This window comes from Scyliorhinus torazame, chromosome 13 (assembly GCF_047496885.1).
Source record: "Scyliorhinus torazame isolate Kashiwa2021f chromosome 13, sScyTor2.1, whole genome shotgun sequence".
Taxonomy (NCBI): Eukaryota; Metazoa; Chordata; class Chondrichthyes; order Carcharhiniformes; family Scyliorhinidae; genus Scyliorhinus; species Scyliorhinus torazame.
In genome coordinates, this window is record NC_092719.1 from 199,819,970 (window position 1) to 199,833,360 (window position 13,391).

Below are 13,391 nucleotides of genomic sequence, written 5' to 3' on the forward strand. Positions count from 1 at the left end.
TATATACAGAGGAAGGTGTCAGGTGCAACAGAGCAACGAGGTTGTACCAATAACAAACAAATGCAATCAGCAAACAAGGAGAGAGAACTTCTGGAACGACAAGAAAGAAACACGTTAACAGTCTGTAAAACAATTCATTGAGTCCAATGTGCTAACAGGCTCAGAAGTCAAGTCTATCAGGTGGGCGACGAATTCGGGTTGACCGTTAGGGTGGCACACCACTCATCGCCCGGATCAATGCTGTGCACTGGCAGCGGCTGGTGGTTCCGACTTGGGGACATCCGGTTCTTGTGTATTACCGCAACGCGGAAGGGTTCCCTGTCTTCGGTATCACTGGTCTGCATGTTGTCAGGATATGACTCAATGTATGGGGGCTGAGTCCCTGCGAGGCTGGCGGAATTGTTGAGTGTTGGCAGGTTGAGCTGCTCGACAGCAGGTAGCGTAGTTCCCCATCCTGCCACAGCGGAGGCATTGTCACGCTTTGGCCGGACATTGCCGCTTTAAGTGGGTGGAGCCACAGTTGCCACATGTCGTGATGTCATGGCATTTGTTGCGCCACCGCGCATGCGCGGTGCGGTCCTGTGTAGAGCGCGCCTGCGCATCACGCCACTCTGCGTCAACGTCCCCTCTTTTGGCGCGTACAAGCGCGGGAGGCCTCGGAAAGCGCGCGAAATGGCTGCCCTCGTCCGGGCCACGGGCCGGGAGGAACTCGATCGACTGGACCCGCTCCACCTCGTAGGACCCCTGCCGTGCCATTTCGGCCACCGGGATTTGGGAGTACCGGACGTGTTCCCGTGGAGGACGCAGGTCTCAATGGCAGTCGCTAGGGTGAGGCGCTTAATTTTGAGGAGCTGCTGGCGCAGGGTGTCCAAGATAACCCCAAAAACTATCTGATCCCGTATCATGGAGTCGGAGGTGGCCTCATAGCCGCAGGACTGCGCGAGGATACGAAGGTGTGTCAAATAAGATTGAAAAGGCTCACCCTTACCCTGCAGGCGCTGCTGGAAGAGATACCGCTTGAAGCTCTCATTGACTTCCACGCTGAAGTGTTCTCGAATTTTAGAAGCACCGTCTTGTATTTCGTCTTGTCGTCGCCTTCCGCGAATGCCAGGGAGTTGTAGATGTGGATGGCGTGTTGCCCCGCCGTAGAGAGGAGGAAGGCGATCTTCCTGGTGTCCAATGCATTCTCCCTGTCTGTGGCTTCGAGGAAGAGCTGGAAGCGCTGGTTAAACAGCTTCCAGTTGTCGCCAAGATTTCCAGCGATTCGGTGCGGCTGCGGTGGGCTGATGTTTCCATGGAGCAGGATGGCGGATTTCTGAAAGGGTGCAGGTAGGTCCCACAGTCGCTGGTTAGCTTCCACTACTGGTATCATGTCGTGTTGGGCGTTCCGATACACAAATGATCCAACACGGTTGTAGATGGTACAACTCTGTTTTATTGTCTTAAACAATAACAACTACTAACTGCTGGCTGAGGTTCATGCTTCACCAGCTAACCTGTGGACCCAGCTCTATCGCTATCTTGGTGAGGCACTCAGCACATGGTCTATGTCTGAGTGGCACACTGTGAGCTCTGTGCTCTGAGCTATCTCCTGGTAGCATGAGCGGGAACTGTGGTGCTCCCTGTTTTACAGTGCGTGTGCTCTCACTGGTGATTGGCTGCGATGTTGTGTGTGTGTTGGTTGGTCCAACTATCTGTCCATCAGTGTGTGTGTGATTGCACCATGATATGCTGATGTGGATATCATGACAGAGAAGGTGGACCAAAACTGCTCCATTTGCCAGGAGCATCAGAAGCTTCAGCTGGCCATGCCCCTACATCACTGAGTGGCCTTGGGCACGCTTCCATGCGGATTTCGCCGGCCTTTTTCAAGGATCCATGGTCCTTCTATTAATCGATGCCCAGTCTAAATGGTTAGAGGTGCTTAAGATGGTCGGCACAACGTCCTGCGCAACAATCGAGAAGATGCATTTGTCTTTCAGTACGCATGGCCTCCCCTAGGTGCTGGTCACGGACAATGGCATTCCATTCACAAGTGAGGAGTTTGCGAGGTTCATGAAGATGAACGGCATACACCATATCCGCACTGCCGCTTAGCACCCGGCTTCAAATGGGTTCGCGGAGCGCACAGTGCAAACATTCAAACGAGGCCTAAAGAAGCAGTCGTCCGGGTCGATGGACACGAGACTGGCTCGTTTTTTGTTTTCATATAGGACCACTCCACATGCAGTGACTGGGGTAGCTCCCGCGGAACACCTAATGGGCCGGAGATTTCGCACCTGCCTTAGCATGGTTTTCCCGGACATTGGCGCAAAGGTACGCCGCTCTCAAGAACGGCAGGGACACGGGGCGCGATTCTCCATAAGTGTTTCACGACGGCGTGAAATGGGCGTGGGGACAACCGATTCTGGCCCCCACAGGGTGCCAGCACGGCGCTGGAGCGGTTCACGCCACTCCAGGCACCCGTCCCGACGTCAAATGGGCGCCATGTCAACCCGCGTATGCGCAGTTGGGTCGCGCCAACTCGCGTATGCGTGGGGGACTTCTTCAACGCTTCGGCCCCAACGCAACATGGCCCGGGCGATCTGGGGCCGGAAGCGGAACAAAGTAGGCCGGGGGGGGAGAGGCCGGCCCGCTGATTGGTGAGCCCCGATCGCTGGCCAGACCCCATCGGTGGGCCCCGGGCCCCCCCCACCCCCCGGTGAAGGAGCGCTTCTTCCTGCCCCACAGGCCACCCCCCGACTCTTTGCGCAGCGTTCCCGCCGGCAGCAACCAGGGGTGAACGGCGTCGGCAGGACTCTGCTGTTTCCGCTCGGCCCATCCGGGCCGGAGAATCGGCGGTCCACACCTCGGAGAATCGCGCGCCGGCGTCGGGGCAGCGTGGCGCGGTTGCGCCGATTCTCCGGCCCAGATGGCGTGAATCCCGCCCCCGACGGTTGCCGAATTCTCCGGCACCGGATATTCGGCGGGGGCAGGAATCGCGCCGTGCCGGTTGGCGGCCCCCCCCCTCCCCCTGTGATTCTCCGGCCCGGATGGGCTGAAGTCCCGCCGCTAAAATGCCTGTCCCGCCGGCGTGGATTAAACCACCTACCTTACCGGTGGGACAAGGCGGCGCGGGCGGGCTCCGGCGTCCTGGGGGGAGCGCGGGGCGATCTGGCCCCAGGGGGTGCCCCCACGGTGGCCTGGCCTGCGATCGGGGCCCACCGATCCGCGGGCGGGCCTGTGCCGTGGGGGCACTCTTTCCCTTCCGCCTTCGCCACGGTCTCCACCATGGCGGAGGCGGAAGAGACTCCCTCCACTGCGCATGTGCGGGAATGCCGTCAGCGGCCGCTGACCACCCCGCGCATGTGCCGCCCGGAGATGTCATTTCGCGCCATCTGGCGGGGCACCAAAGGTCTTTTCCGCCAGCTGGCGGGGCAGAAATTCATCCGGCGCGGGCCTAGCCCCTTAAGGTTGGGGCTCGGCCCCCAAAGATGCGGAGCATTCCGCACCTTTGGGGCGGCGCGATGCCCGACTGATTTGCGCCGTTTTGGGCGCCAGTCGGCGGACATCGCGCCGTTTCTGGAGAATTTCGCCCCCTATCTCTTACCAGGTGCAAGCCCAGGATCGTCTCTAGCACAAGCATGTAGACCACATTCGGTCCAGAAGACCATCTCTTCCAAAAATTCCCCGCCCCCGGAGCTCATTTCTACAGCCACAGAGACCAGACACAGTGGAGAGTATTCCTCACAATCGTCCTCTGGTGCCGCACTCAAAGCCTGCGCAGGTTGTTGCATAACCGCGTGGAGATAGAGACGCCGAGATGACAGAGGCAGCAGACTCCGACTGCGAGATGGAGACATAGGACGCCTCAGAGGGGGAGTCCTCAGGCCCACGGGCTGTGGATGTCCAACTGTTACGCCGTTCATCACGGAAGCGCCATTCTCCGTCTCGTTACACGCCGCCCGATCCAGCGCCTGGTGCAAATGGTACCCAGCCTGCGGCAAAACGAGTCTGACGCCCTCCTTCGCCAGGGTCTTCAGTGGATTCTTTGGAATTTGGGGGGGGAGGGATGTTATAACCTGCCTGCTTACCACTGACTTGGGACTAATGGCAACCCCACAATCCTTTGGGAGTATGAGCTTCCCCAATGAGGGGGCGGAGAAATCATTAGCAGATTGCCTGCACAAATAGAGCTGGCCAGTTTGGAACCAGCTAGAGAGAAAGGAGTGAACAGCAAGGGAGTTGCCGCTGTTGTATATACATAAGTTATTGTAAATAAATGTTATTTCTTTCTATCCTTCAACTCGTGCTGGATTCTTCGTGGCCCTCACAAAACTCTGGGTGCTCTGGTTTCCTCCCACAAGTCCCGAAAGACGTGCTTTTAGGTAATTTGGACATTCTGAATTCTCCCTCTGTGTACCCGAACAGGTGCAGGAAAGTGGTGACTAGGGGCTTTTCACAGTAACTTCATTGTAGTGTTAATGTAAGCCTACTTGTGACAATAAAGATTATTATTAATGTGAATAAATGTGAAGTTATGCACTTTGGTAGGAAAAACAGAATGTTATTTAAATTGTAATAGATTGGGAAATATTGATGTACAAAGGCACCTGAGGGTTCTTGTACACCAGTCACTGAGAACAAGCACGCAGGTACAGCAAACAGTTCAGAAGGCAAATGGTATGTTGGCCTTCATTGCAAGAGGACTTGAGTACAGTAGCAACAATGTCAGACTGCAGGTGTGCAGGGCCTTGATGGGACCACATCAGGAGTATTGTGTGCAATTTTGGTCTCCTTACCTAAGAAAGGATATACTTGTGTCGAAGGAGCACAGCAAAGGTTCACCAGACTGGCAGGATTGTCAAATAAGGAGAGATTGAGTTGACGAGGGCTGTATTCACCGGAGTTTTGAGGGATGAAAGAGAATCTCATTGAAACGTATAAAACTCTGGCAAGGCTGGGCAGGCTGGATGCGGAGGTGATGTTCCCACTGGCTGGGCAATCTGGAACAAGGAGTTATAGTCTCAGGATACAGGGCAGGCCATTTAGGACAGAGATGAGGAAAATCCTTTTCAATCAGAGGGTGGTGAACCTGTGGAAGGCTCAGCAGACTGAAGGCCAAATCACTGAATATAGATAGATTTTTAGGGTGGGATTTCTGGTCATTCACACTGGCGAGCGGTGCATTCATCAGGGAACTCCATTGACAACAATGGGACCAGAAGATCCTGCTGCTGGACAATGACAAGCCACCCTCCCCTCCCGCTAAATGCACGGCGGGCTGGACAGAAAATCCCGTCTCTCGACTGTAAAAGCATCGAGGGGTAAGGGGCGAGCACGAGAGTATGACGTTGAGATAAAGGATCAGCCATGATCATATTGACCGGCAGAGCAGGCTCGAAGGGCCGGGTGACCTACTCCTGCTCCTATTTTCTACATTTCTAAAGTCTAACGTCGACCTAGACCACGTGAAGTCTCAAACCATTGCTGATTGGAGATTATGTAACAACCTCAAATATTTGACACGTGTCATGTCCACAGCCACTATGCGCTGGGTTTCAGGCGCATTTTATTCTGAACACTTGTTAGGATGTTGCTCATCTGCTTCCTGATCATTCTGGGTCAAAGTAGCTGGCAGTTGTCACCTAACCTTCAGCAGTCCATCCTAGTATGTCTGTAATCAGCAGTTATCTCACTCAGCACCAGTTCTTCCTTACCCCTTTTCTCTGTGTGGTCAGGCAAGTCCATAATCCAATCACCAACTCTGACAAAATAATCCATGCTTTGGTGAATGGCAATCCCTTAACCTAAGATTACTCATATCAGAACCCAGAAGGTACTTGTGAGACACCTATTGCTCATTGTTATTTCCACATTGTTTGCAAGGTTCCACCCACGATCTGTCAGCTCTCTATGTCAATAGAGGTAAATGTTCAGATAGTAGCTACTGGCTAAATCATGGTAAGTAAACCTGCTCAAACCCACCTGCATTTATGTTGTAGGTGTGCAGCACCAGTCACTGACGGCTCTCAGTATTTCGTGCTGTTGATTATCACAGATGGCGTGATCTCAGACATGGTACAAACGAAAGAAGCCATTGTTAACGTAAGTAATATCTACTCGGAACATAAATGTGAATATCATTTGAATAGCAGCTGGAGTATATAAACTTTTCAAATGGAAATGTAATCGACATTCATTGTCTCACGTGCAAGGCAGCAGCTTGGTGAAGCTGGTTGAATGGTGAATACCTGCTCAGGTGAATATAAAAGCTCATGGGAATATTCAAAGAAAAGCATGGTGTTCTCCCGGGCCTGAGGCCAACACTAATGCCCCAATCAGCATTAACTAAACATTTGGGCAGGCTGTTTTTATCATTGCTGTTTGTTGAGTCTTGCTGTGTACAGATTGGTTTGCCTACATAACTGGACTAATTACAAATTAGTTCAAAAGTAATGCAATGACTTTAAAGTGTTTCAGGACAATCTGCCTCTTTCCCATTACTGAGTGTTCGATGCGTTTTCTGGTTCTGTTTCAGGTTTGCAGTAACCCCAACATTTTGCTTGTTGTATCCATGGCGGCACTCTGACTTCTGAATCAGAAGATCACGAGTTCAGCTCTCAAACCAGAGACCTGGGGCAAAATTCTCCTACCCGCCCCGCCACATTTCTGCCCCGACCGGCCGGCGGGAGTCTCCGTAACACCGGCCAGTCAATGGGGTTTCCCATTGTGGGGCAGCCCCACGCTGTCGGGAAACCCCCCGGCGCCGGCAAAATGGAGACTCCCGCCGGCGGAGAATGACGCCCCAGAGCACCTAGTTTTGGCTCACACTGTCGCCCAGATGACACATTAAGCCAAGGCCCCATCTGCCCTCTTAGGCGAACATAAAAGATTCCAGGACACTTTTTTTAAAGGGTAGCGGTGTTCCTCCCCAATGTCCCGGCTGATATTTATATCTCAAGCAGAATCACTGGTAAACTGAGTATCTAGTCGTTATGACATTGCTGTTTCTGGGAGCTTGCTGTATGTACGTTGCCATCTATAAAGTGTCATAATATACACCAGTATATCATGGTGCAGACACACACTGATGGACACACAGTGGGACCAATCTACATACACAACACCGCAGCCAATCACAAGTGAGAGCACACGCACTATAAAGACAGGGGGCATCAGAGTTCCCGCTCATTCGAGTAGCAGCTAGCTAGGAGCACAGAGCTCACAGCCTGCAACACAGACATTCACCATGTGCTGAGTGCATCAACTGGTTAGGACAAGACAAAGGTCTTTAGTTAAAGCTAATATCCTAATTACCCACAGTTCAAGTATGTTTAAATAGTAAACCTTTTAATAAAATAGTGTTGCACTACTTCAAGTGTTGGTGACCTGTATGTGATCCAGAACACCCAACACATCATAAAGGTGTTCATTTTCCACAGACAAATAAGCAATTGAGCTAATCTATGGAGTATCTTACACTCATTCAAGCACACCAGCAGTTCTCTGAAATTTCTAGTACTATTTTACATTGGCAAAGATAGATGTTACTTGTCTGCTTTCCCATAGGCCATAGGCAGAGCAGATGTGAAACTGTGTTCGATGTTTGGTTAGTATTTCGGCTCTGCTGGTCCCCTATTCCCTCAATCCCTCTCACAACATGAACAAAAAAGTTTTAAAAATAAACACGGCCAGTTGCATATCTTTTTTTATAACACTGATAAATACGGAAACAGAAAATACTTTACCTTTGGACTTCCAAGCAAAAAGATCGTGAAGAAGTCGTTTTTAGGTGATAGAAAGAAATAGGAAAGAACATGCCAAGCAGGAACGGACCAAGAAAAATAAGAACATACGTACGAACATGCGCTTTAGGAGCAGGAGTAGGCCACTCGGCCCCTCGAGCCTGCTCTGCCATTCAATAAGATCGTGGATGACCTGATTGTAACCTCAACTCTATATTCCTGCCTACCCCCGATAACCTTTCTCCCCCTTGCTAACCAAGAATCTATCCAGCTCGGCCTTAAAAATATTCAAAGACTCTGCTTCCACTGCCTTTTGAGGAAGAGTTCCAGAGATTCACAACCCTCTGAGAGAAAAGATTTCTCCTCATCTCTATCTTAAATGAGCGACCCCTTATTTTTAAACAGTGACCCTTAGTTCCAGATTCACCAACAAGAGGAAACATCCCCTCCACATCCACCTTGCCAAGAACACTCAGAACCTTAAAGGTTTCAATCAAATCACCTCTTACTCTTCTAAACTCCAGTGGATCAAAGCCTAACCTGTCCAATCTTTCCTCATAAGCCAACCTGCCCATTCCTGGTATTGGTCTATTAAACCTTCTCTGAACTGGTTCTAAAGCAGTTAGATCTTTCCTTCAGTACAGAGACCAACACTGTACACAGTATTGCAGATGTCTCACCAGTGCCCGGTACAATTGAAGCATAACCTCCTTACTTTTGTAATCAGTTCCCCTTGCAGTAAACAATAACATTCTCTTCACTTTGCAGTGTTAGTGTAAGCCTACTTGTGACAATAAAAAGATTATTATTATTACTTGCATACTAGCCTTTAGTGATTCATGCACTAAGACACCCAGATCCCTCTGAAACTGATCTCTGCAATCCCTCACCATCTCGATAATAAGTTTATTTTCTTATTTTTCCTGACAAAATAGACCATTTCACATTTTCCCACATTATGCCCCATTTGCCATATCTCTGCCCATTCACTTCACCTACCTATGCCCCATTGTAGCCTCCTTATGTCCTCTTCCCAGTTTACTTTCCTTTTTTTTTCTTTTTTATAAATTTAGAGTACCCAATTATTTATTTATTTTTTCCAATTGAGGGGCAATTTAACATGGCCAATCCACCTAACCTGCCATCCTTGGGTTGTGGGGGTAAAACCCACGCAGACATGGGGAGAATGTGCAAAATCCACATAGACCGTGATCCAGGGCCAGGATTCGAACCCGGGTCCTCAGCGCCGTAGTCCCAGTGCTAATCACTGCACCACGTGCCGCCCTTGAAGTTTACTTTCCTAATTTATCAACATACTGTTGTCAGAAAATATTACAACCATACCTTTGGTCACTTCATCCAAGTCATTTATAGAAATTGTACAAAGTTGAGGCCCCCAGCACCAATCCTTGAGCATACCACTCCTTACATCCTTCCAACCAGAAAAAGACTCATTTATAACAACTCTTTATTTCCTGTTCACTCGCCAATCTTCAAGCTATGCCAATATGTTACCCCTTACACATAGAACTTTATTTTATTTAATAACCTATATTAAATGTCTTATGAAATGCCTTCTGGAAATGTAAGTACAGCACATCCACCGTTACCCCTTTTTCCACAGCACATGTGACTCCTTCAAAGAATTTCCAATCAATTGATCAGAAACAATGTGTTGGGGTACAGGGAAAAGGCAAGGGAACGGCATTAAGCCACAATGTTTATTTGGAGAGGTGGTGTAGACACGATGGGCTAAATGGCTTCCTTCTGCGCCATAACAGTTCTGTGACACGATTCCTCTTTCACAAGACCATGTTCACTCTGCCGGATTGCCTTGAATGTTTCTAAGTTCTGCTACAACATCTTTAATAATGGCTTCTAATATTTTCCCCATGACAGATGTTAGGCTAACTGGCCTGTAGTTCCCCACTTTCTGTTTCTCTCCCTTTTTGAATAAAGGAGTTGCATTTGTCATTTTCAAATGTAATGGAACCTTACCCGAATCTAGGAAATTCTGTAAAATTAAAACCAATATATCAACTCTCTCTCTGGGTGGCACAGTGGTGCAGTGGTTAGCACTGCTGCCTACGACGCTGAGGACCAGGTTCGATCCCGGCCCCGGGTCCCTATCTGTATGGAGTTTGCACATTCTCCCCATGACTGCGTGGGTTTCACCCCCACAACCCAAAGATGTGCAGGTTAGATGGATCGGCCACACTAAATTGCCCTTTAATTGGAGAAAAAAATAATTAGGTATTCTAAATTTATTTTTAAAATTCTCTCCCTGACCACTTCTTTCAACACTCTGGAATGAATTCCATCTGGACCTGGGGATTTGTCAGACTGTTGCCCCAATAATTTGCTCAGTACCACTTCACTGGTGATTGCAATTTTCCAGAGTTCCTCCCTCCCTTCCATTTCCTGATCACAGCTATTTCTGAGATGTTACATGTGTCCTCTATAGTGAAGACTAATGCAAAGTACTTGTTCAATTCATCTGCCACCTCCTTATTTTGCATTATTAATTCCCCAGATACACAATCTATTGGACCGACACTGAGTTTATTAACGCTTTTCTTAGTTAAATATCTATAGGAATCAGATTCTAATCAATTTAGGTGGTTTCATTTTTGCACAATCACCCCGGTGTCTCTTGATCCACATTGGCTTAACCCTGATGAATAGGAAGCAGTGGTCTGTGCCATTACCAACTACTTCCAGTTACTGGGGCAAGGTATGTTGATGCAGACAACTTAAATAATAAATCATGCAAGCGTAAATCTAATAGACCAGTGCAGATGATTTAAATGTAGATTAAAAGATAGCTTGAGAGTAAATTGCAGCTTGGGCTAAATTTGAAGGATTCAGATGGTTTAAATGTGCATTTAATAATTGGTACCTGAGAGTGAGTTATAGATTGAATCCCACACTATGATTATGGAAATATGTCTGTGATGTTAGCTATTTTGTTAGAATGTCATGATTGGCAGTAATCTCGGCTGAGTCTATTTTTTTGCCATCATTGGCTGTCGTGCCGATACAGGGAATCATTATGATGCAGATCAAAAACCTATGGCACAGGATAATGCCTACCTAAAGAATGGAATCATAGAGTTCACAGCAAAAAAAAGAGGCTCTTTAGCCCATTGTGTCTGCGCCAGTCATCAAGCACCTATCTATTCTAAACCCATTTCCCAGCACTTGGTCCGTAGCCTTGTATGCTGTGGCATTTCAAGTGCTCATATAAATGCTTCTTAAATATTATGAGGGTTCCCGCCTCTACCACCCTTTCAGGCAGTGAGTTCCAGATTCCCACTGCCCTCTGGTTGAAAAAAAGTTTCCTCAAATCCTCTCTAAATCTCCTGCGTCTTATCTTAGGGCAGCAGGTTGCATAGTGGTTAGCACAATTGCTTCACAGCTCCAGGGTCCCAGGTTCGATTCCCGGCTTGGGTCACTGTCTGCGCGGAGTCTGGACGTTCTCCCCGTGCGTGCGTGGGTTTCCTCCGGGTGCTCCGGTTTCCTCCCACAGTCCAAAGATGTGCAGGTTAGGTGGACTGTCCACGATAAGTTGCCCTTGGTGTCCAAAAATGGCCCTTAGTGTTGGGTGGGGTTACTGGGTTATGGGGAAAGGGTGGAGGTGTGGGCTTGGGTAGGGTGCTCTTTCGAAGAGCCGGTGCAGACTCGATGGGCCGAATGGCCTCTTTCTGCACTGTAAATTCTATGATTAAAACTATGCCCCCTGATTATTGACTCCTCTACTAAGGGGGAAAAGCTCCTTCCTATCTACCCTATCTACATCCCTCACAATTTTGTATGCCTCAATCAGGTTCCCCCCTCAGCCTTCTCTGCTCTAAGGAGAACAACCCCAGCCTAACCAATCTCTCGTCATAGCTGAAACACTCCAGCCCAGGCATCATCCTGGTGAATCTCCTCTACACCCTTTCGAGTGCAATCATATCCTTCCTATAAGGTGGTGACCAGAACTGCACACAGTACTCTGGCTGTGACCTAACCAGCGTTTTATTCAGTTTCATCATAACCTCCCTGCTCCTCTATTGCATGGCTCGGCTAATAAAGCCAAAGTGATGGTGTGGGAATCAATGAAAATTTATTGAGTGACAATGCAAGAGTGATCATTGGGAAATGGGAAAATTCAGTATATTTTCTAGAAAGAGCCGTGGAAACATGAACTGGAGTCACACATCGGCCAGAGTTGGTAAGGGAGCAGATTTTGGCCTGAACAGACATTCGTGATCAGTTGTTTTCTCTTAACTGACAATCCAACAGTAACATAATGATTTTTACTGGTGTTGGCATTTTTATTTCATATTTTTAAAACTGGATTCAAATTCTCAAATTGCCATTGCAGATTTTGAATTGCCATTCTCCGGATTAATAGTCCACTCCTCTGGATTACTAACATAACATAACAACAATGATACCTCACTCATGATTTAGAATTGTTCCAGCACAAACAATAAAATAAGTAAAAAGCCAGGTTTAAAACATTGATTGACTTCCCAGCTGAGCAGTGTTTTTTCTCAAGAGCGATTGTGTATGATTGAGTCAATTACAATGCTTCATCTTATGTTCTTTTCAAACAGGCCTCAATCCTTCCAATGTCAATAATTATCGTTGGAGTGGGACCCGCAGAGTTTGATGGTGGGTATTCCTTAAATGTTGCTAGAGTTGGGGATCGCTACTAAACATGTCCCATGCTCATCTGTTGTTATGGATAGATTCAAACCAGCACAAGACTAGCCACTTGACTATTGTGCTTGGCAGAAGTTTCAGAAGAGGCAGCATGGTAGATTATAACATAAACCAAACTGAAACTTTACCTCAGGGTAATTTTTAAGAAGAAGGAAGTCTTCCATCGGTCACAGCTCCTTTGAAAGAAGGTGGGCGGGATACTCCAATAATGGGGCTATGTCCCTACGCCCGTGAAAAAACACGCGCGAATCACTCTGGACTTACCTGGAGAAAGTCCTGGAGTGCTCCTCACAGCTCCGGCTGCAGATACGGGGGACCTGCACTTCTGGTCGGGGATCTGCGCACGGCGGCGGCCTGTGTCAGCCGCCCCGCGCGGCATGGCCGACCCACACCGTGGACTTGCACCAACAACATAGGCCTCCCCTAGATTGCGCGCGCCCGCGGATAGGTGGCCCCAGATCGGGGGCCTGGCCGTCCTGGAGGCCCCCCCCCCCCCCCCAAGTGAATGAACCCCCCCACCTCCCACCAGGGTGGCCACGGACTGAGTGCGCAGCCGCCACGCCGAGTTCCCGCCAAGTGGAACCATGAGAGAACCACGCCAGCGGGAACCCGGCCAGCTGCACTCGGTGAATCGCCGCGGGGGCCTCTTTCAATGGCCCCCGACTGGCGCCGCGTCGACCGCGGGAGCGGCGTCGGACCCGATCTCGGGTTTGACTCCCATTCTCCGCCCCCGCGCCGAGCGTGATTTCAGCGCGGTGGCTCGGAGAATCACGCCCGTTGTTTTAATAGAGGGTATTTGAATCTTTCAATTTATCCTCACAAGACAATCCCATCAGAATCAGTCTCGTGAGCCTTCCCCATTGCACTCCCTCTAAGGCAAATATATCATCCCATAGATAAGGGGACAGAATTGTAAACCATGTGGACGCAGTAAGACCTCTTTGTGCCAAT

General features: G+C 49.1%; 1 protein-coding gene across 4 annotated transcripts in view; it reads left to right on the top strand.

Annotated features, from left to right (window-relative positions):
- Positions 1-13,391, top strand: part of LOC140388518 (copine-9-like) — a 604,903-nt gene that overhangs the window by 567,220 nt on the left and 24,292 nt on the right. For all 4 annotated transcript variants that reach the window (XM_072472866.1, XM_072472865.1, XM_072472867.1 and 1 more), the window contains 2 exons: positions 5,985-6,087; positions 12,332-12,389. In XM_072472866.1, coding sequence (XP_072328967.1) covers positions 5,985-6,087; positions 12,332-12,389 — 161 coding nt within the window. The remainder of the gene's footprint in view (positions 1-5,984; positions 6,088-12,331; positions 12,390-13,391) is intronic.